This window comes from Daucus carota, chromosome 9 (genome assembly GCF_001625215.2).
Source record: "Daucus carota subsp. sativus chromosome 9, DH1 v3.0, whole genome shotgun sequence".
Classification (NCBI taxonomy): Eukaryota; Viridiplantae; Streptophyta; class Magnoliopsida; order Apiales; family Apiaceae; genus Daucus; species Daucus carota.
In genome coordinates, this window is record NC_030389.2 from 4,605,857 (window position 1) to 4,631,159 (window position 25,303).

Here is a 25,303-nt window from a genome sequence, read left to right on the forward strand (position 1 = left end):
CATTGTTTAATCTCCTCGTACAGACCAGGTTATGTTGTTGTCGGTTTGATCTTGTTGTTTTCTGGTTATTGTAACTCGGATGAAAACTATTGGCGTTTCTGTGTGTTTGTTGTAGTATATATGCAAGGCACCGAATCGACGCTGTCTGCAACCCGAAGAATGGTTATATGAAATCCTATTCGGCACTTCGCACATTTGCTCCAGAGGGCCGGAAATCGGCTCCACTACAAATACAAAGGGAGACGAAACCAATATTTTCCTTTTGGTGTTTGAAATTTGCAAGAGATCCTAAAATCCCGCAATAAGTTAATGTTTTGAGAATGATCATGACCGAAGATGACAAGATCATCAATTGCAGCTGTAAAACCCTAATTGCCGCTCCCTCCCTTTTCCTCACTTGTTTACAACGGGTAGTGGTGTACACGATTCGGTAAAACCGACCAAACCAACCCGAAGCAATCACTTTTCGACCGAACCCATCCGAATTTTTTTAACTTGATATGTATTTGGTTTAAAAAAAATAAACCCGATTTAATTGGGTTGGTTACGTGTTTGAGGTTTTTCTGGACTAACCAAACCAACCCGAATAAAAAATAAAATATTTTAATAAGCATGGCCCACCACCTCGAATATATTTTAAATATATTCTGTTGTCTAAATTAGTGATTAGTATTACAAATATTGATTATTGTTCATTACATGTATATCTTCTGCAATGTTTCCAAAGGTAAATTTTCTTAACCTGTATACCTCAGAGAATTTATTATCAAATATTTAAGTTACTAGCAGTACATGTTTCAGTTTTACCGAATAGTCTGATCTGATTATACTGGTATGCATAGGAGAGTTGAGCATCTGTTTAATTTTTTTATTATATATTTAATAAACCGACTAACCGATCCAAACCGAAGCACTACAAATTGGCTTTGTTTTAGGGTTTACACGGTTCGGGTTGGTTTGAAATTTTGAAAACCCGATTTAGTTGGGTTGGGTTTTTAAATTTCGGTAAACCGACCAACCCGAACCGTGTACACCAAAAAATCGATTTTCTAAAAATAACACATGCAACATACATATAATAAATATAATATTATCATATATAATTATTAATATACAAACGATGATATGTTTCACCTAAAAACATTGATGTTATTTTTAAATACTTCATGTTATCACTTTAAAAGTAATATCATATATTTATACTATCTTTTTATACTATAGTATACTATATATTATTATCATTATTCTATCAAAAAATAAATAATTTTTTTGGTCGATCGAGATTTATAAGCCGGTCAGTACTATTCTACGAGTCTACTTAACACATAATGTGTTATAATGAACATTTTTATTATCAATTAAGCTGAAACAATTAAGAATTCAGTTAATATGATCGGTTTGTATTTTAATTAAATTTAAAATATAGACGATAAAATACAAATATTACAAATCACCTGTGTATAGCACAGATTATAAGCTAGTATAAAGTAATATATAAAATCTTATAAACATGTCATATTTAGGAATCCATATATTGAGATGAATGTTACTTTTTAATTTATAAATGTATAAATATTATAAAGATTTATAATTTCGAGTTCAAGTTCAGAATTAATAAAAACCTTTAAGAGCTCCACTTTATTCTTTTACTTCGCAGCCGCCGGGGTTCCACCAGATCTTTACGTAAAGCACCAAAATCTTTTACTTTCTTTGTGTTTCTTCTTTCTTTCAATAAACCTTGTTTCAAAATTTTGATTTCCCTAAAAATCTTATTTGTTAGGTAAGTTTAGTCTATTTTTCTTAAGTTTTGCAATAGTTTTTTTTTTAATCTAAGGATTCAATTTCTAACTTGGTTTTCTTTTTCTTAGATCTCAATTCCATAGAGGTACAGATTTATCATTTTTCCTAATGATTTTGTTTTGAAAAGTGGTTCGAGTTATCTTATTTTTTTAATTTGTTCCACATATCTAAGGATTATTTGCAAATCTAAGGAAAGTGGTTCTGAGTTTGTTAGTTTCTCACATTTATTTCGTGCTTGATTTTTGTTTTTTTGTTGTCTCATCTTTTGTGTGAGTTTTGTTATTTTCTCACTGATTATGTGAGTATGGTGGTTACTTTTTCAACCAAATATGCAACTGCAAAAATACTGTCATTTTTTAAAACAAATTGCAAAAAATTGCAAAAATACGGTGGTTGCTTTTGCAACCAAATATGCAACAGCTAGCAACCCTATATTCAACCACAAATACAACTTTAAAAAAATCTGTTAAAAATTATAATATGATTAAGATGTTAAGAACCAAACATACAGTAGTCCTGTTAAAAACCAAACATACAGTAGTTTTGTAATTAAGATGTTAAAAAGGGGTAGTTTTTTCAAATTCCCTATATATTATTACCATTCTACATTATATGCGGCACAATTTAAATTATAATCTTAAATCAACTCGAAAATTGTCGATTATTCTCAGAGGTATTACGTCAGTTCAGAAATAACTCGGACCTAAAAAACTTTAACTCACATTTATTTGGGGTCAAAGTCATATCAAATTATCAAAACCGGTCTGGTTTATCATTCGTAAAATATTATAATGATATGTACGGTTCTTATCTTTGTAAAAAGAAAGCAATACTTACATAATTATGTATAGACAATAGGATGGCTTATATATACGAGTATATTCTTTGAAAAAAGTAGTTGCTCAACTTATAGAATTGCAAAACCTCCATCTCAGTACTAGGTTTTGCTAAACCACTAACAAGTGTCAGTCATCTATTCGAAGGACTATAACCTTAATATTCTATTCATATCCCCCTACTTGCACATTTTCTTCTCCCATATTTAAGGTGTTTCTGAAACTCCTAGGTAACATATTTCTCACTCTCACCCCCTACACGCGCAATCTACTCGCCCATCACACCTCAACATCTGTCATCCCGCGACTTCAAAATTAGGTCAAGTACTAATTTGGGTTCTCTTAGAGCGAGTACAATACTGGTTCTGTACTCGCGCGAGTGGAAAGCAAGGTGTCTAATTTTGGTGTCATATGAAAGTACAAAATTGGGCACAGATTGGTCCATATTTTACCCTCGTAGCTAATACAAATTCAGCTTTCCATATAGAGTAAAGAATTGCTTTTAAAAACATCTCTCTAAAACAAGACCTCTCATTTGCATAGAGATCTGTCAAAGGCTCAAAGTAGTAAGCCCCCTCTCAACTTGGCACTCATTCTTCTTTCTTCATTTCTTGTCTTCATTTCCTCTTTTGTTAATTTTTATGAATTTTCGTATATCTTTACCACGTCGAAAAGTTTCTATTTTTAGCTCACCATTTATATATGTTGCTTCTTGTCTTCACTAAAATCCCTAGAATCTTGATTGTTGTCGAGCTGATTTCGGATCTTTGTCTACCGATCTAGCAGGAATTTGATTGTATTCGGCCAAACCCTAGGAAATATCGATCTGATTCACAAGGAGGAGAAATGGGAAGGGGGAAAATTGTGATCCGGAGGATCGACAACGCGACGAGTAGGCAAGTGACTTTCTCCAAGAGAAGAAATGGATTGCTCAAGAAAGCTAGGGAGTTGGCCATTCTTTGTGATGCTGAAGTCGGATTGATGATATTTTCCAGCACCGGGAAGCTTTATGATTTCGCAAGCACCAGGTTAGCTGAAGATCCCTAAATTTCTTTGCAATGACCAATGCTCAATATGTTTCTTCTGGATTTTTCTTTTAATTTATGTATTAGTTATGGAAAAAAAGTAAATTACTGATAAATAAGTTGACTGTATAGTTCTATTTTATATGCAAATAGGGATCATAAAGTTAAGTTGTTGCTAGCTAGGAACTACATAAAATTACAAATCACTGGCACATATATTGCATATTTGCATGCATTTCTACTAATTAGGCTATGTATAACTTTAATATGAGTAAAGAATATAATCCCACAAAACAATGGTAAATCTCTCTCTATAAACTTCTACACAAAAAAAATTCAATCCAGTGGATGTATAATAAGATACAAGGATTACTCAAAATAGTTACATTCATGTAAATGTGTAGAGAGAAAGAGAGGGAGGGAGAGAGAGATTCTCCAGACATAAATCAGTACTATGTGATAGTGCTTCTGTGTTTTATTGGGGGACTCATGCATATGTTTCTGTGTTCTCCAGACATACATGTGTAAATTAGTTTTACGATGAAAGATGTCTTTGGTGCTTATAGCTTATACCAGTCATCAAGATATATGTTACAAGTAGTATATACTCCTAAGTCCTATATCAACTTAATTGTGAGCATGCCTGGGTAATCCCAGTAAAATACTTCAGTTATCTAGCTTTAGGTACTTCCAATAGTTTTCCAGCTTAAGTACTTGCAATTTACAATTAAGGTGTATGATTTATTTCCAAAACTTTAGTTATTTCTCTAGATATGGGGATCTTTTTTTCCAGAGATATTAACATGATGCACCTTTTAGTTTTATACTAAAAAAGTGTTTATATATCGAGCTATTTTGGTTGCTTCTAGCACTACTAGAAAAACATGATGCCCGCTTTTCTTGTAGTGTGTAGTTTGGTTGCTTTTTAGTATATTTGTCCACTTGCAACTTTGCATTGTATTAGTGAACTTGAATATGTATGATGTGGGATCACAAATACAGTGAATTACTAGTAAAAGTAATGACAAATCAAATATATATATATATATATGTGTGTGTGTGTGTGTGTGTGTGTGTGTATGCTATTATTTCATAAAGAACCATTTATATGGAGTCCCGTGAAGAATCATTTGATTCTACATTAAAATTACTTAAATAATTTTAAAATCAATCATACTTATACATATAAATTCGATTCTAATGTATACTATTAATCATACATAACATGCACAAATAATTAAACACTTACAACTTAGGTAAAAATTATGAGTTTTGAATCTGGTTCTGCTACAGAATCACTCGGGACAAATATGGTTCTACAGTACAACCAGGTGAAGTATTACGATTAATTTTTGATGATTTTGTTGGAGTAAGATGATGAAACTTAATTTTATGATATACTAATTAAAAATGTGATGAATAATGTGATTAATACATGTATGTTATGTGTATAGAGAGGTGTTCTCTATGGGACTCTATATAGGGTGGTTCTCCAAAGAGTATAAGCTTCTCCACTACAATTCTTACTTAGAATAAAAATAAAAAACTTATAAATCACATCGAAATATATCAAATATGGTATGGAAATGATTGCTCAGAGATGAAAAAATATATGATTTTAAGTCGGATTTTAAAAGAAGTGAACCGATTGACGGGAAAAATCAAATTAAAAACGGATCATGTGTGGGAGGATACAAGTTTATTATTTATCGTGTGGGGTGAATTTCAGGGGGCCATTAGATTAGATTGATCTAATGACTTAGATTAGTTTGTACTTTGTATTTTATTTTTGGTTTTTATTTTTGATTTGTATTTGATCACCTCCGTATATATATATATTATAAATATATATGTATCTTTGTCCTTGCATTGTTTGTGAATGAAGTCTTGTATAAATTATATGATCCACGATAAGATAAGTGAGAAATATGGAAGACCATCGTAGGTGATTTAGTTTATTAGGTATTCGTTCAATTTTGATCATGCATATGGATGTCGTGTAATCTTTAATTAATTAATTAATTTATCATCATAAAAATGAATGAATGAAAAAACAATTAAATCAATTAAAATATCTCTAAAATCATGTTAATAAAATTTAAATACAGCTTTGAATTTCGAAAAGAATAAAATAAAAGCAATATTAATATCAATATCACTCAAATGCAATTTAAGAAAAAATCAATATCAGTATTAACCGGAATCTCCTAAATAATTAATTAAAAATTAATTGAATACAACTTTAATTTCTTAAATGAATCGAAAAGCAACAAAAAAACAATCCACACCTAACTTTTAAAGCACAAGATTCACCAAAACAATTTAAAATTATGTTTCAATCAACCAATATAATCACAAATGGCAATCAAGATTAAGTTTTTTTAAGTGAGAATATATAATTGACTACTAACTATTAATTTTGTCGATTTTCTTGTCATTCGAAAATCCTTTTTATTGCGCCCCCTCCCCCCCTCCACAAAAAACACACAAAATTTGTTGATTGGTAAAGTATGTACGTCTCGACATTCTTTTAAGCTACTTATTGATTAATTTATATATGAGTTGTCAAGATATAAATTGTATGAAAATTCAGAAATTTGAAAGATTTATGAGAAGTTAATAAAAAACTTCTTCACTAGCAAGTTGCAGCATGATCATTTAGTAGCCAACTGCTTCACTTGTGCTCAGATTCATGTGGTTTTGTAAGAATGTTTATGTTGTTTTCGACATAATGTGTCATCAATAAAAATAGGGCATTCTAGGATATAATATTTTTCACCTTTTCTTTTTTGGTGTTCTTTTCTGGTGTCCCGCCGCGAACACATTTATTTTAAGATATATTTTCCCGTGATACAATATATATAGATAAACCTTATTTGGAGTCTCATGTTTAAATTAGATCCAATGACTGCTATTCTATTAGATCCTTTTTTTTAATATAAAATTTAAGTTTTATTTAATATACAAATAGGGGCGCGTTAGTAATTTTCAGTGGCCATGTATGTACGTGAAACAGTGCAATCTATTAGCATTTGTCCCGTGCAATCTATGTACATTGTTTAGTTTCTTTTCACATCGTCCATCATCACCCCTCATATTCTACCATTTCACATGAACAAGCAACTTCAACATTGTAAATCCAACAAAAGTAAGCTACAATAACCCCATTGTCATATATTATGTTCTTTCTTCATAAAAAAGTCTCTTTGAAATTTTGATTAAGGGTCTTGATACATATTTGTAGGAATCTAAGATCAAACAAAGAAAATGAAAAATAATTGGAAAATTCGTATTTACATATATGTGAGACAACAAAGAACAACATATCAATGAGATCTCATGAGAATGGTTTTCTAATGAATAAGAAACTAAATTGCAAAAACAATAACATCGAATATCGCATAAACATAAATTTTTAACATTGATAAGAAAACAACTCATCTAAAATCTTAAAGTTTTATATAAAGGTCCTAACTAAATCTTATAACATCCGAAAATCCCCCTCAATCATATAATTTAATATACAACAAAATAGATAAAACTAGATAGAAAATAAATAGGAGTTGAAGGACTCGAACCAAAGTCACTTCCTTCACCCGAACTCTGATACATGTTAAGTAACCAATTCATTTAAAATTCTAAGATATTAGAGGATGGCCCCGATGATATCTTATAATATTCACCAAAGAGAATAAAGTACCTAATAAAGATACACATGTAAGATTGTACAATACCCATTACCATTATCAAGTCTCATTCATGGTTATAACCAATTAAATAAAGATGATCATATGCCATGAATAAAGTTTAATAACAAGCTCAATTGTACATTCTGGCTGGGCCATCACTTAAAGATGGTATGAGGTGGAGAATTGTTTCATGTATGAAGAATATATTAATAGTTAAGAAAACAAATATTTTTCAAACATTATTTTTAAGATTTGTATACCGAGAGATAATTAACAAATACATATGTAGAGATTCATGTTTAACATTCATTTTAAAGAGAGCGGGTTTAAGTAGGCTGACAGTTTGACACGTAACACACTAACACGAAATGAAAAGACACGAAAAAAAGGGATATGAGTTTTGATTTTTGATACACAAAACACGAAGGTACACGAACACGAAATTACACCATAGATTTCGTATCGGATATGGGTTTTCATTTTGTATACATGAAATACACGAAATTACACGAAATATGTGTACATAATTTTTATTACATATATGGTATAATATATTAAATATATAATTGTGTAATATATATACATATGTGTGTGTGTGTGTGTTTATAAGTATATGTAGATATATATTAGAGATGCATTAACAAATTTGTAGATAATTGTATGCAAACATAAATATATCTTTCATATTTATTAAAATTATATAAGAAAATATATATTAAAGCTAATTTTTGATTAAAATTATATTAATATTTTTATATATAATGTACACGAAAATTACACGAAATGATTCGGATCGGGTACGGGTTTTATATTTGGTAACCGAAATTAATAACGAGCAGATACAAGTTTCACCTTCGAGTACACAAAACACGAAAATACACGAAACGAAGGTTTATGAAACGAAACGGTTGCCACCATGGGATGGCGTGTTCTTATGAAAAAAAGTGATCTATTGACAATGTTTTTAGCATATAATCTTTTTAATCAATGAATATAAGACATATAAAGATCTTATAATTCGCTCTAATTTAAATTTTTCTTGAGCCTCATTTCAAGAAAATTTATCTTCACTAGATAAAGGAATTAATAACCATGTATAATGATAATTTATCAATTTAGAGAGGTTGTAAATTGTAAGGACGTCTTTTTTTATACTACTAAATGCATTGAACATATGAAAAAATGCAATTACAATCCATATAGAATCATTGTTTGTAAAGCCTTTTTGTGACATAGCTAGGTTGTTCAACAAAAATTTAGTAAAAACTCTAATAAAATCAGGGCTCATAGATGGACATAACATAATAAAGTATGAAAATTAAAGGTCCCAAAGATGTGAAAAAACAAATCATATAATTGTGATAATAAATGAAATATATAAAGATAAAACACAACCCACTGATTTGACAACTTAAATATATAAGAGGAATCAAGAAACAACACATCCATTAGATCTTATGAAAATGATTTTTGAAGAAGAATTAATCAAGTTGCAAAAATAAAAACATTAAAAATCATGTAAACATAATACCCGGTAATAAATCTAGAAGATTGTATTATCCATTAGCATTATCTAGTGGTATAATTATTCCTAAAGAATCACATGGTAATCATCACACACCAAAAGAACATGAATAAATTTCAATACAAGCTCACATGTCCATCCAGCTGAGCTATAATTTATGAGAAAATGGGAAGAGGTGCATAAGTGTGTCATACATGATGACAATTTAAATGAGCAAGTTAATTTGAAAAAAAATTGTTCAAAATAAAAATATTGCCTAACCATTATAATTTGCAAGATTTTTACAAAAAGAGACTATAGAATCATGTGTAAATATCTCGTTTAACATTCTTTTCAAAGACATGAGATTTAGGATGGCTTGAAATATATCATAATGCGTTCTTATATAAATGAGTTAAAACAAATATAATGGATAGTTGTGAAAAGTCAAGAATAGTGAGAAATCTAACAACAAAAATCAAGAAATCGATTAGGATTAAAGTTGACCAATTATTGAATATTGATTCGCATCTAAGGGTCATGTGGTCAAAATTACAACTTAAATTATGAGGCAAAGACTTTACACCTTATTGGCGAATCAACAATTGAGTTATAATGATAAATAGAAAGTATTTTAAATTTATATGTAAATGTAATAACATTATAAAGAAGATGGTACATAAAATTTCTAATATTTTTATTATTAGGTGGATATTCTTTTCATAAAATTACAACTCCAGCTAAAATACCATATTTTCTTCAACAATAATTATAATTCAAAATTATATAATAATAAAACAATACATAATCCTGTAATATTAACTTAGAGAACAATAAATATCATATTCGTAAAGGAGAAACAACTGACCAAATGTTTAACTAATTTAAATTAAAGGATCAAAGTATAATTTAAACCGTTTTAATCACTTTGGTATTTGAAATTATCATCAAAATAAAATATCATCTTTATAATATTTTTGGATGAGAGTCTCTTTTACCTTCTCGTACTCTTTATGGGTGTAAACTTGTTTAACGTGTCCAACTTATCCAGTATTATATTTAATATCTTTTTTTCACAAATACTTAATTTATTGATGAATTTTTTTATTTATAGTATTAAGTCGTAGTTAATGTTGTTATCGCTTCTAATACTTCAATCTTCGCCTCGAACACCTTCCATTATATCTACATTTCTCATCTTTTTCATTTGTTTATTAGCCCAAAAATTAATAACTAATTCCATCAAAGATATATTTGACAATTTTTTGATATTTTTAGTGTGCAAATAATTTATTCATATCTTTACGACAGTATAATAAGGATTTTTTTTTGGTACAATTTTGATACTTTTGAAGACGTTTATTGAAATTGTTGAAAATAAAAATATTATTTTCTTCGAGTTCTTTATATACTTCAAGTCATGTTATGGTTGAATTTTCTCAAGACATGTAATTTAAATAATAATCATAATATATAAAATTAATTCATATATAGTCCATATTTATCTTGGATTTTTTGAGAACCGCATTACTGGATTGTGTTTCATTACGAACGGTTTGAGGAACATGAACAGGTGATCCAGCATCAAATCATCCTCGAATATATATTCTCAAGAACCCGAGAATCATAATCGATCTTCCATTAGCAAGTCCACTAGCAGTTGCATATCGAACAACATAATGATTCACGTTCATGATTCGTCAAGGATCATGGACATATCATCTCAAATTTCAAATCTGAATCCACCGAGATTGTTGTTTTGGAGTTGTCAAGCAGTTGATTTGACCCTAATATTAATTCTCCCCAGTTTTTGTGGACCATGAACATATTCATCAGCACTTTCGTATTGAATTCTAGTCTGATTCTTATTAATCAGTTCTCGAGGATGATTGAAAAGTCCATCACCAATATTTTGGACAATAAGCAATTCCAAATCCAACACATCCAACACTGTTATGATATTATTCTTGGATCAGTAAAATATTGCCACGTCTTTTCAAAATTAGTACAAGATTTTTCAACCACTCCAAAAAGCAACAACTTAGTCCACAAGCATGTCAACTAAATGACTAGGCTACTCTACAAGAATCTTGTAGACCGTATTATCACTCAGCTTCTCTCTTTCTAGACACAAAAGGAAAGACATGATATTAGTGGCATCAACAATATTACGGTTAAGGCCATGAATCAGTTTATTCACCATCATTCGGTTAATGGTGTGAAAATGTTTGTATTCTTCATCAGAGACCTTGCTGAAGACGGTGTTTGGATAGGATTTTATTTATTTATTTGTGTGTGTTTTTGTAGATTGTTGTTATTTTTTTGTTATACAAGCAAACAAATGTAGAGAAAATAGTCTGATATGGAATTGTGGAGTTGACTAGCACTGATTTTTATAGCACCCTACATTGATATGCAATTATATGATTTGATTTAAATTATAATGAGTTGTTTTTTATCACATAAAATAATGAGTTGTTATTTGCCTTTTCTGTGTACTATGTCTTGTTGTGATTTTATTAAGCGAGTAAATATAAAAGATTTTATTTTAACGTATTGATTTGGATGATTATTATTCATAAGTTTGTGTCCATATATTTATTTGTTGAGATTATATTAAGCATTTGCATTTCAATATTTTATTTACTAATATCAATTTAATAATTATTAATTATATTCTACTGTTCTGCGTCCTCCTCATTTGTTCTTGAGCCTAAAATGTGTTTACTAATTCTAACAAAAATATATTTGACAAATTTTTGGTATTTTTTTAATATAAAAATAATTGATTCATATCTTTATAACAGTGTAACACGTATTTTTTGGGAGGAAATATTTTATTACGGTGAATTAACTCGTTGATGGGGAATTAGCGACAATTATATTGGTCATTGTGGAAGGCAGTTGCTATTGATCAAATTTAGTGAAAGATTTTGCGGTCGCTAATAAACTAGTTTCGTGTAGGGTTCGTTTATATTTCAAAATATTTTATATACAAAACATATTATTTCAACTAATAATATTCTATATAAACAATTTTATAATATAATTATATGATGAACATGTTATAAGACATACAAGTCTCTCGTTAATACTCTCAATAAGGTATTTCATTAACCTTTTGCATAAAGAGTTTGTAAAAAATTGGCTAGTTGAAGTGTATATTAAAATATGGAGATTAGAATGATACAAGATACGTTAATTTGTTACCCATAAGACTTCATGCTTCGAGGACGCTGACTATAATGACCGATAATATGTTATTACTGATTTAAGTTGTTACAAATAAAATATAATATTTTAATATGATAATAGATGACATAAAATTTTATTAAGAGTCTTAAAACTACAACAAATATTAGTCAACATCGTGGTATTGTCGAATCTTTAAACAATTGGAATGCAAGGTGGGACGGCATGGGATTGTTCCTACATATTCTCTGTAATTTTTATTTTAACAATAACTTTAATACATTTTCAGCTAAGAATCTCAAGGACTGCGAAAAATCCGAACCACACCATAACAATACGAAACATAATAACTTTAATGTTGCTACCGATTTGATTAACCGGATGGTTCTTTTGTAAATGGTTTAGTTATGATTTGAAAATACAAAAACAGATTAAACGAAGATTACATATTCACCGTCATGTTCCTCTTAAAACCCTTGACCTAAGAAACCTTAGAATCTTTAATCTTATTTATTGTATTAATTAGGGTTTCGTAGTAGAACATCACATGTAAAAAATGTCGTGTTTATTTATTATGTTTTGAAATTATTTTTGAACATACACAACGATGGTAAAAACATGAATTTCGATCTAGATCCTCAAAATCTATTTAAATTTCATGATTGTACAACGGAACTTTAGTAGTTCTAAGGTTCTATTTTAAGTATGTGTTCTCTTTTGAGCGCGACCCTAAATATTTATACATAAAAATATCGATATATATAAGTATACATTTAGACTAGAACTTACGATGTGATATATATACTATAAACATGAGTCAACCTTCAACTTATTACAATTTTTCTTTAAACTATTTTAATTTAAAGTTATTTGGGTTAAACTAATGTATACGAATATATTAAGTAAACTAAATATTTATGTATAGATTTGATAATAATATATATAGTCGCAATATCTAATATGTACCTGAAATATAAGTGATATTTGCTTGAAGTATATCTATACTACAATTATAACAAATATTTGTAAAATATTATAAAATTTAAAGTTAAAACCGTGATTCGAACCGGAGGAACCATTATTTTATAGTTTTTTTTGACTTGGTCCTAACATATTAATTAGTTTGGTTTGATTTTAATTTAAAAAACCATTTATATTATTTTAGTTCCGTAAAAATAAGAAGGTTTGATTTTAGTGGATTTTAAACCATCCCAATTTAAAATAATGATTGAATACGACCAGATTTATAGCATAATTCAAAATCACAACTGAATATCCCAAAATTTTAATGGATCTTAAACAATCCCTTTAAATACCTTTAAATTTCTTCAATGAAAAAAAAATCCTTTAATATACCAACCGAATACACCTCTTAATTTGAACCGTTACACCCATAGTTAGGACAAAATTTAAATTTTTGTATATAATTTGAGTCAAGCTTCCTTATTGTTGAATCAAATTTGTGATTTTAGTGTCACTTGTTACCATATTTGAATAATACATATTTTATTTCTAACGAATCAAAATGATACTAAATTATTATTTTTAAAATATAATTATTCAATATAGTCGATGCACAATAGCATCCAAATTTAATTTTAACCGGCCATTCATGCTGTCAACCCACCAGCGATATTCTAAGAGAAAGCAACACGCACACTTACACCTGAATAATCATACGAAGTTTTTCACAAGTAGCCCCGAAATACATTCAACTTTGAACTTTATCATTTGTTTGTTTGCAGCATGAAATCACTAATCGAACGTTACAACAAGGTGAAGGAAGAAAATCATCAGCTGTTAAGTCCTACTTCAGAAGTCCAGGTACTACCTCCCATCTCCTCGGTTCCCTGTTTCTTCTGCGATTTAACCTGCATTAATGCAAAACTGAGGCTCAGTAAATTTTAAGTACTGCATAATTTCGTTAGACTAAATTTAACAATGTGATTCAAAACACGAAAGAGTTCAACACATTAGTATGACACTGAGTCGCCCTATGAGAGGAAAATTATTTGACATCTAACAGAATTGAGGGTAACTCTAATCCTCTTCGTCATACTCAATGAAACACAGTTTTAATAAACATCCATCTAACATAAACAAACATACTAAAGAAAGTCTATGCATTGTCAATTAAGAACGAGTCTGAGCACTTAAGAGGATTTTATACATGATTTAACACTAAGAAACTTACTAGAACTCTGGTAAAAATTATTTAAACATCCTAAATTCCTCATAACAGCCTCACTGCCTCAAATCCCACTTCATTCCCTCTCATTCTTCCTAGAGTACCTCTAAAGTCTCGCATTCTTGTTTGCACTATAATATTTACCTGAACTCCTGTCCTCCCTCTTCCTTTAGTTGCTTACCTTGTTCTATTTACTGACAAATCCGATAATAGAGATACTGCTAGAAACACAGTGGTAACAACTCGTAATTTTCCTCAGAGTACGTATAATTTGCACTTTGTGCTGGGACTTGTTGGACCTACCATTGGCTCCATTGGCTGACCTCAAGCTAGCCATCATTTTTGGTCGAAATGAAAATCTAACTGCTATCTCATTGACACTAAATTGCTTCTTCTTGTCAAGTCTGACCAACAAAATCCATCAATTATAAACCAAAATGACAACAATACTACAGGCATATGCATACATATTTGTTATGGAACATTAATTGAAGCAATATATGCAAGTTGAGCATGTCTAAGTGAATAATGTACAATTTACAGTTAAAAACTATTGAATTAAAATTTATTACGGTTTTTTGCTTCACGTTAAATTAGATTCATGGTAGAATGTGATCATGCGACTCCAAACTTGTTTTGACAGGGAGGGCTTTGACAAAATCTCTTGTTCAATTTACCTAGGTGAACAAAATCAGTAAAAGTTAAACTATACAAAATGCAAGTGAATCAAGTTCTCCCTAAGCCTAGTACGCTTTTATCATCGTTTAGATGCCTAGATACCACAAACGTCACCTACCCCCATTTAAATCAACGCATGTTGGAATAAAGCGTCCAATATCGAAATCTGGGGGTAACATTGCTAAAGGATTAAGCTCTGAAGCACTGCAGCCTTTGTTGGGCATTACTACATATTGATCATCATATTAGCCACGCTCAACATGATACGTGCTTTTGTATGCTGATCCTCCCAAAATTTAAGAGTCCACATATTAACATACATTACATGTATATTTCAATAAATAGGAGAAATGCACTAAAATCTTAAAGAGAATCCTTGGAACTTTTAACATTTTACAAATGCAGAGTGCAGATTACAAAATTTTATGCAATGAATCCAAAAGATGGAACAATATCTTAAAGCACATAATCTTCAATATCCCCAAGAAGGCGAGATTTACCAAAATCTTCAAGTTAAAGATAAAAATGGCTACTAAAATACCATTTTCATGTGACTCGACTTTATGCATAAGGTGTTACAGTTAGTTGGCTAACATATATAGATTTCTAGTATGCAAAGAAGAGGATAGTGAATGGTAAAAGAGTAACACAAATTTGAGGGCAAGAAAAATTGAGGCAGAGCAACCCAACACGGATGAATATGAATTTTACCAGACATTCCAAGCAATCCAGAAGGTAGCACGTATCCAAACCAGTAACAACTATCAAACTACATAGCTAAAACAAAACTTCACAATTTTGATGATCAAAGATTTAGGACAATAGCATGATTTGAAATTAGCCAAAACATCTCCTCGTCCTTGTATGATTCTCATATTTCCAACTTCTTTAAGAATCAGTCAATTATTAATCTAAAACATCTCAAAATGAACCTGGTTGAAATAGTACACTAGCACAACCATTGGGTAAGTCCAATGATGAACATCTACTGGGTTAAATGACCAATATCATGAGTTATTCATCTATGAAGTATACTGTACCTGTACTACAAAAGAAAGGGAATTGTGTCAAATTTAAACAAAGAAAAACCAAGGACACAATTAGAGATGTATCTAGGCATCAAGTACTCATGTGTTGTTTGGCTTAATCATACATGATGCTTATCTTTAAATGGGCGTGTGAAGAAGTGCAACTGCGTTTACAAGGTAGGACTTCTTATAGCAATAGAAGTATTACCAATTAGATACAAGGAAATATAATTCAAATATTATCTTACAAGCAGGTTTGACCCACTTCTAAGTTAATCCAAATTAACATGCATCGGTCCTGCAGAAGTAAGCATCAGCTAATGAGTGCTGCTTTAGCGGCAATAAATATGATTGTGATTGAACCACTACTTAAAACTATTGAGTTTCATATAGAGGTTCAATCCAATCATATGTTCCTCAGCAAAAACTCTAAAAAGGTTGTATGACAGAAGAAATGCAACAATGAGTACCCCTAGAAAGTGAGAAGATAATGGAGGTTCCTCTCTTGATCATGGCAAGGCAATGAGCTAATGCCTCTTTATTTGCTATGCAAAACAACTAGATGACCCAAAAACCCTAGATGACCTAAAAACCTTATTTTTGTTGTCAGACTAACGCTGATGATAGTCTACAAACTGAACGTTGATGATGATCTGGAAACTCGAAGTTAGGGATGGCTCTGCGATTTCCAAGTCTCATACTTCTTTGCAAATCTGAAGTTGCTGATGGCTTTACAAGTTTTTCAGAGATCTTGTGAATTCCATTCAAAAATAGTTCAATTTTCCTGACTATCAGCAGATTACGTTTTGCACACAAGACATCTCAGATGGTGTGCAAACTCAAAGTTGCTAATCCCTCTACGATTTCTGAGCAATGCGTATGCAAATTTGAAGTTGCTGATGGCTTCACAATCTTTTCAAACCTGATAATTTCATTCAAGAATGGTTCGTTGTCATCCACAGATATGAAAATGCTAAAAGAGCATTCAGCAAAGAAATTTAAGAAAAGATGGACATAGTTTCTGAAAGACCACAATTGAAGTGTGGAGTAGGAACTACGTGAAGAAGGTAAGAATTTACTACAAAAATAGATAAATAAATGTACTACATGTTTACAGTTTGAACTTATATGTTATTTAATATGTAAACGACCTACCATAAACCCATATTTAAACATAAACCCATATTTAACCATAAACCCATATTTAAATGCAAAACAATATCTGAAAACTTTTAACAAAGATAATTCAGTTACCTAAATAGAAATGGATAAATATATTTCAGTGATATATTTAGAATAATGCACAGAAATATTATGTGGCCTAAGCGTTATAAGTTGTGAAGATGATTGGACAAAAGTTTTTCACTGAGATCTGAAAGATAGGGGACTATATTTGTAGGGTCTCTAGACTTGGTTACTTAGATAAAATAACCAATGAGAAGGATTAAAAATAACCAGACTTACACAATATGACCAATTGTTTTTAGAAAAATGATTGTGATGATGAAAATAAACTTAAAACCCCGAAGAAAAATAGACAACAATCACTTTTTAATAATTTTTTCCCTAAATTAGAAGACCCGGCCACGTGTTCTCCCAATACTTGAGACCTTTATAACTAGCTCGGGATGGATTGTGGATAAGGTGCATTTTTTGTTCGTGTGTAGCTACGAAACCATATTCTAAAGGAGAAATCTTAGAGGGAGGCACGTGACTGTTGTTGAAATATTGGTCATACTTCCACGAGTGTGCCCACTAGCCCACTAGATTAACAGGATTGTAGGCTAATCTAAAAGACCCTTGATATATAAAGAGGGGGGATCACGACTAATATTTGAGAGGGTAGACAACCTATGCTTAATCATTAACAATTCATATTATGATACTCAGGCATATAGCTTTGCTCATGTAGGCATTCATGATTATCTAATTTCTTAAATGCTAAACCTATAGAAAGTCGCCTACATGAGGGAAAAGAGTTACGCGCTCAAATGGACTGTGAACATTTTACAGTACAATTTGTAGAGTACCCATATTTGTAGCGTATTAACAATCACGTGGGATCACCTTCAAGCTCCAAACTGATATATTTTCTAAATAACTATTTACTCCTGCCTGCAAATTTATGAATGAGTCTTGGATTTATTTCCAATTTTTTTCTAAATTCCGTAAACTAGTATAACTAACTCACTTGAAATCAAGATAACTTCTCTCGTAAGTTCCATGTGACAATTATTCACTCCAGGTCATACACCCTTGGTCTACTTTGTTCATCTTAAGCATTTCCGAGTAAATGCTGAAATTGTATGTTACAATATATATCAATATATATTTTACTATGACTGTATAAATGTCACTTGATGGGATTAGTGAAAGTTTTAAATTTTTATAAAATCATATTGTAACATTTCTCTTTCATTTTTCAAGGGAGGGAGGGAGACCCATTAGAAGAATCAACTACAGACCAAACCAAAACACGACCCCCAATATTGCACTCTGAAGTATGAAAACTTCTAGGACTTTAAAAAAATGACAGACTCTTAAAATTTTATAAAAGTACACCTCATAGCAACCTAGAAAGTAATATTGACCTACACATCGAAGAACCAGTCTCCATAAAGAATATTATTCTACATAAGCAACATAACCCAAAAATTAGCTCATCAAAACGATGCTCTTTCACAATTGAGACACCATGTAAGAGAAAACTTGTAATTGACAAATCCTAAAAGCAAGAGAGAGAGGCTCGTGAGAAGAAATAAAAAGACAAAACCAAAATACAACCCCCAATATAGCTCTATGAAGTATGAAACTTTTAGGACTGTCTACTAAACAAAAATGACAGAACTCTTGGAGAGATTTGACAAGTACACCTCAAGGCAACCTAAAAATTAATCTTGTTGCACACATCAAACAGTCACAGAGTCTTCACAAACATACTATTCTTTACAAGCAAGATGACCCAAAGATTCACTAAACAGCTGATCTTTAACAATCGAGACACCACTAAGAGAAAGTTATAACAGAAAAAGCGAAAAAGCCATAACCAAAAAGAACCTTAACTCTGAAACAAAATACTTTGAATACAAATAATTACCAACTAATTTGCCTCTCTACAACAAAAACAACTAAAAAGATATATATATATAAATGGCATTCATTACTGCAACAAGTTGTGCTTAATTTATGAAAAAACAACAAACAAAGACCCTATATTTAGTATAACTTTATCACATCTCTTTTCTACTCCTGGCTAAGTTAAATTAGCTCAACATTTAAACAGTGACTTGTATGAGAACAAAGCAGTTGGGTTAGAATCTAAAAACAACTTGAAGCCTAATGCGGTCTTGTGAGCGTAACTGACTCGGTTGGAATAGAAGCAAGAATGCAAAGCTTGGTATTGTTATTCAACAATGGCAAAGCTTCACAAGTGGGGAAATTAATAATATAATCGCTAAATAAAGTTATAATATATTCTTTAAATAAACAATTATATTTCATATTCAAAACTTTTAAATGAATATGCTACATTATTAATTCATACATCTAACAGTATTTGTTACTGTAAATTTATCACGAGGAATGTTTTCACTTATAATTTTACTAAAGAATTATTTTTAATAAGTAATAACTGTCATATAATGGATACTAAAAAAATTTGGACCCTAAATTTTATGAGACACAAAGAGGGATTAAAGTACAAAAGACGCCTAGTTTGAAAAATCGCCTACAAAATCATGTCTATCTGAGTTTTATTGTTACTTTTGTTAGGATGTCTAACTTACCATCTAGAGTGTGAGAAAGGAAGAAGTAAGAATGTGATTAAAGTACAAAAGACGCCTAATTTGAAAAATCGCCTACAAAATCATGTCTAATCTGAGTTTTATTGTTACTTGTTGTTAGGATGTCTAACTTACCATCCTTGTTTATTAGTATACTATCATGTACTCGTGTCCAAGAATAGGATAGTGTTCTCATGTCCCCACTTTTCAAAGTTCTCAAGTCTTACACTCGCATATGTGTCGTGTCCGACAGTCCGTACCCAAGTCCGAGTGACATAGCGCACACAATAAACTTCAATACAATCAACTCATGAAACTATAATTCGACCAAGACCTCGAATAATTAACATCATAACCAGTCTATAATGAGTTGAGAAAGAGCAATCAAACCTAATTACCGCTAAATGCTTTCAAATATACAATTGATGTTTTCTATGCTTAATGATATTATCAATAATTATAATTTATTTGTTTATTACTAAGCATCTTTAAGAAATTCGATAAACCACTTAATGCTAGATTCTTAATGCTAGCTTATGATACATCAAAAATCAAGACCATATTCCAACACTTTTTATCATGTAGCCAATGAGCAAAAATGTGAAGAGGTTTATATTAAGCTACTTCTTTACTCTTCGTATGAGTCGTATTGGGTAAAAATTATTTTTATATCTAATCACAATGATAATCCCCATTAATATTTCTTCTCAAGTGTTTTACTTAGCATGCAATTAGAATAACTCTTTATATCCAAAATGAAGTTTAACTTATGAATTTGATTCTAGTTTTGGAAAGGTGAAGCGGAAAGACTAAGGCAACAACTACAATACTTGCAACAGAGTCACAGGTATAGGCTCTTATCCTTACATATCCCAAGTTGGTTAGTCATTCCATATTTAATCCAAAATCATTGGCATAATTACAAAATTATGGTAAAAATGTGTGTCTAATGAACTACTCGTTATCTGTCAAAAAAAAATGAACTACTCGTTTTACCTATAATACAATATATGACTAAAGAATGATTATGACACACTCCAATTCCTACAGACATGGGTAATGTATGACTAAAGAATGATTATAACACACTCCATTTCCTAAAGGCATGGGTAATGTTTGTAACACCGTACAAGTCTATATCCAATGTACTATATAATTTTCGAACAATACAACCGTCCAAACACATATCAAACCTTTCTATATATAATAATATGTGGTTGATGAGATTTGAACCCTATTTAGTTAAGGTTAAATAAGCCACACCAAACTTTTAGTTTCACTCTTTATGGATTTACCTCTCATTATGCTATAGATGATTAATATTATTTAATTTATGTATTTAACTCTCGAAGAATATGAACAATATACATATAAACATATAATGTCGAGCTCTAGAAGAAACCAAACCAATCTACATACTAGATATCAATCCCACATTAACATTTTATACCTGTTTAATAATTGCGAAAATCTCGCAAGAAGTTGTAACAAGCAAGCAATTTTTTAACAGAGTGTTATGGTCAGTGACCTGAATGAAATTTTTTAAGAGTATAATGGTGTGACTGAAAACTTTTTGAGTTGGATGACCCAATTGCAAATTTCAGGTTAGTTGAGTGACCAAAACGTCATTTAACCCGTAGATTGTGGGATAGTAAACAGAGTGAAATATACAAGGCTGTGATTAAAAAATCAAAATATAAAATGAAGGGCTAATATAGGCCATTGTTTCCACAAAGAACCACCTTATATAGAGTACTGTAGAGAGCCATTTGATTCTGCTTTAAAATCTCCCAAATATTTTTATAATTAATCATAGTTATGCCCAAATAATTTTATAATTAATCATAGTTATGCATAAATTTAAATTTAGCGTAGAATACTAAATCATAACATGCACAAACAATTCAACACTTACAACTTAAGTAATTTTTTTTTAATTTAGTTCATTACTTTTTACTAATTTAAAATTTGATGACTAATGCATATGATACATGTATTGTGTGTGTATACAGAGGTGTTCTTTATTAAACTTTATATAAGATTGTTTTTCATGGAGTGTGACTCTATATGTCTATATATAACCAAAATCAAACTAGAACTTCGTTTGGTAGAAGAGCTCAAAACTAATACCAAAACTAAGAATATTGAAAATAAAAAGACATGTATTTGAATTCGTGCATGTGTATGCCTGTGCCTTTGTTGCGGAATACTAAGAAATGTTTATTGCAGTTACATGTGTATATGTGTTACTCCCTCCGTCTATTTTTGTGCCGGTCAAATTGACCAAAATTTGACTAAAATTTGTTAATATTTTATCAAGTTAGAAAATAAAAAAAAAATATGTCACCGTAAATAACTTTTAATCTACTTTAAGATTCTTTAGTCAAAAATCAATAAAAATGGAAATGTGACAACTAAAAAGGGACGGAGAGAGTAATTCCTCGTATTACCTCATTACCTCACTTCGATATTAGGCAAATAGGCAGTTGACTTAATATTTTTACATTTATTGTGATATCTTGTATGATTTATTTCCATGTTTTATTATTACAATAAAAATATGTATTACATGGTTTTTTATTATATTATTACTTCAGGGCGAGTGGTGAGTCCTGACATAAGCTTAAGATAAGCTTAGAAATTGTTATGTACATATATATGACCAAGTTCCACCCTATACCTTAATCTAGAAAAACTGAAACTAATTTTCATATTTGGCTACCCAACATAATATTTTTCTATGAAATACAAAGTATAATTGAACTTATTATTATATATTTCTTTTTAAAATACGTTTGGAGTGAAAAATAAACTACATTACGTAGGAATAAACAAAAAAAATTGTACATATATAAGTTAATTATAAAATGAAATCTAAATTTTAAATAAAACTAGGAACACATTTCAACCATTACTTTTTTTAATTAAAATGAATCTCTACCAAACATATCTTCTTAAACCCTTCTTTGTCATATTTTCATCTATGCTTCTTCATAATCCCTATTATAAATAAACTTATATGAATGATATATGTGATCACCTTGTTTTCATTAAACTATGTTCCTCTTCTTTATTGTAGCATAACCCAAAGATTATAAAAGCATCAACATATCATTACCTTCTTCTTTCTTTACTTTGAGATAATATTGTCTCATCTCATTCCTCTACTTCACCTTCCATTTACACCAACCTCAATCCACACAAACATCACTGTTTAACTTCATCTCCATTTACACCAACATCAGTCCACACAAACATCACTGTTTATGATTAACAAAATCGCCACCGCTTCTGATTATACTCATCATCTATAATTATTAACTGTATATTATCGTTCTAAGAATTGTCATTTATAAATAAAGAAATCACAAAAAATAAATAGATGTACATAACTAATACTCCCCCATCCCACCAAGTTCTTTACAACGGGGGACTGAGACTCGGCACGCATATTAAGACTCTCATTAAGTATAGTTTTATAAATTATATAAACAAAATTCTTTTGAAAAAAAATATAATGTTTAAATTTTTATTAAGAAAAATTTTAAAAAATAAGTTTTGGAACTATATTTAACTGGAACCTTAAAATACGTGTCGAGTGACAAAAAACACATGTAAGAAATGAGTGGGAATGATTATAGTGATTCTCGTTTACATCTCGAGAAGATGGGGGGAGTGAGACGACATCAAACGGAAGGAGGAGATAGTAATGATATATATAAGATTTATTATTTGCTTCACAATAATAAAGATACATAAATGATCTTTTACATAGGTTGATATATTTTGAGTTCACGGTTTAAAATTTGTAAATGATATAGTAATAATTAAGGTCTGTAATATGATAAAGTAAAAATAAGCTGAAAAGTCCATATAATGCAAACTATGATTAATGAATTAATGGCCACACATATGAGTATTAAATTGCATTTTAACAAGGTACTTTTCTGCACAATGCAGGCAGCTATTGGGAGAAGAACTTTCTGGGTTGACCATGAAAGACTTGCAAAACTTGGAGAATCGACTAGAAATAAGTTTAAAAGGTGTTCGTATGCAGAAGGTATAAGATACAGATTAATCATCATAAATTTCTGGTGTTACTAATTTAACTCTGGAGAAAATTACTAAAAGTACTTTATTTACAGGAGCAAATTTTGACGAATGAGATAGAAGAATTAAACAAGAAGGTCACTAAGCAAAACATCTAAACCTACTGGATATACCTTTCCTTTCATTAATTTTCTTAAAGAGGATCTGATTGTCATTATATTATCTTATTATTGTTCCAGGGGAGTCTCATTCATCAGGAAAACATAGAACTGTATAAAAAAGTAAACCTATTGCAAGAAGAGAACAAGGAATTGCAGAAAAAGGTACTCATATTATTTACTCAGAATAAACTTTTGTGTCTTTTTTTCGAACGACACTTTTTTCTCTGAACGTTGTCTGATTAGTATTGTCTGATACAGTTTTTCTTGTAATGCTCCAACCTATGTTAATTTAGCAAAATAAAGTAGCTTTTGTTTCTACCAGGTTAACGGATCAGTAAACTCAAATGAAGCAAACATAAGCCCTCGGACTCCATTTTGCATTAGCAATGGATATGACTTGCATGCCCCAATCAGTCTTCAGCTGAGCCAGCCAATGCCACAGACGAATGGAACACCCGAAACGACTGTGAAGCTTGGGTAAATAATCCTTGTTTAGAAATCCATTAAAGTACTTGTGCAAACAAGTGAACAATGTTATCTACTTGGTATTTAATCCAAACTCTTTATGTGAACCAGGCTACATTTGCAGTAGAAGCTTTAAAACAGCTACGGAAGAACTCCAGTGGTTGATTGCCTCAGCAAATACTCCGTGACCCTGAAGTTAAAATCCTTCAAAGCTCTTTGAAAATGATCTACAAGATTCATAACTGCCCATCAGATTTGGTATGAAGTAATCAGCGTGAAAGCTCAAGATTTACTGTAAATGATCCTTCATGCGCCATTTATCTCTGTATATTTGCAATAATTGAAAACATACAGAATTGACTAGGTTCCCTTTTCCTACTGTACTAAATTAGCATATCATTGAATGTCTTTATGGTTGCAAAATTTAGGTGATTTGTAAGGCAAATATTTCAAGAAACTAACATTTCAAGGTGATTCCTTTCACGATTGTCTCATGGAGATACCAATAAACATAGAGATCTCCATCCTTCATTCCATGCAGCAACATAGTTATCTCATGTAAAGGTTAATCTATGACAAAAACAAAACTTATTCTTTATACAATGCATATCAAGAAACATAATAATGCTTAAAATCTAAGCATTAATCACTCACTTGTATTAGTCATATACTCTTGAACACTATGTCGTAATAAATGGAAGAAAGTCATCATATGTTCATATACGAACTTCATCAGAGGAAGTAAACCACCTACACATTAATATAATAAACCTATGAACTACTCTAAAAGATATAGTGGAGATAAAAGAATAGAATCATGCATTCAAATAAAAAACTTGACACAACTGATCTAGTTAATATTTAACCCCAGAAGCAGGTGTGGGAGATAAAATTATTATGAAACC

The 25,303-nt window shown here is 30.4% G+C and overlaps 1 protein-coding gene across 4 annotated transcripts; it reads left to right on the forward strand.

Moving 5' to 3' along the window:
- Positions 1 to 3,096: 3,096 nt before the first annotated feature.
- Positions 3,097 to 24,881, forward strand: LOC108202115 (MADS-box transcription factor 23). Of its 4 annotated transcripts, none has more exons than XM_017370496.2 (9): positions 3,097 to 3,202; positions 3,423 to 3,664; positions 13,792 to 13,870; positions 20,508 to 20,569; positions 23,683 to 23,782; positions 23,868 to 23,909; positions 24,012 to 24,095; positions 24,256 to 24,410; positions 24,510 to 24,881. In XM_017370496.2, exons 2-9 carry the CDS (start codon positions 3,483 to 3,485, stop codon positions 24,523 to 24,525), a joined length of 720 nt encoding a protein of 239 aa, XP_017225985.1. In that variant the 5' UTR covers positions 3,097 to 3,202; positions 3,423 to 3,482; the 3' UTR covers positions 24,526 to 24,881. The 4 variants fall into 4 exon arrangements, with proteins under 4 accessions (XP_017225985.1, XP_063940232.1, XP_063940231.1 ...); XM_064084161.1 differs by having other exon boundaries at positions 3,140 to 3,202; positions 3,420 to 3,664; XM_064084160.1 differs by lacking the exon at positions 3,097 to 3,202 and having other exon boundaries at positions 3,226 to 3,664.
- Positions 24,882 to 25,303: the final 422 nt, after the last annotated feature.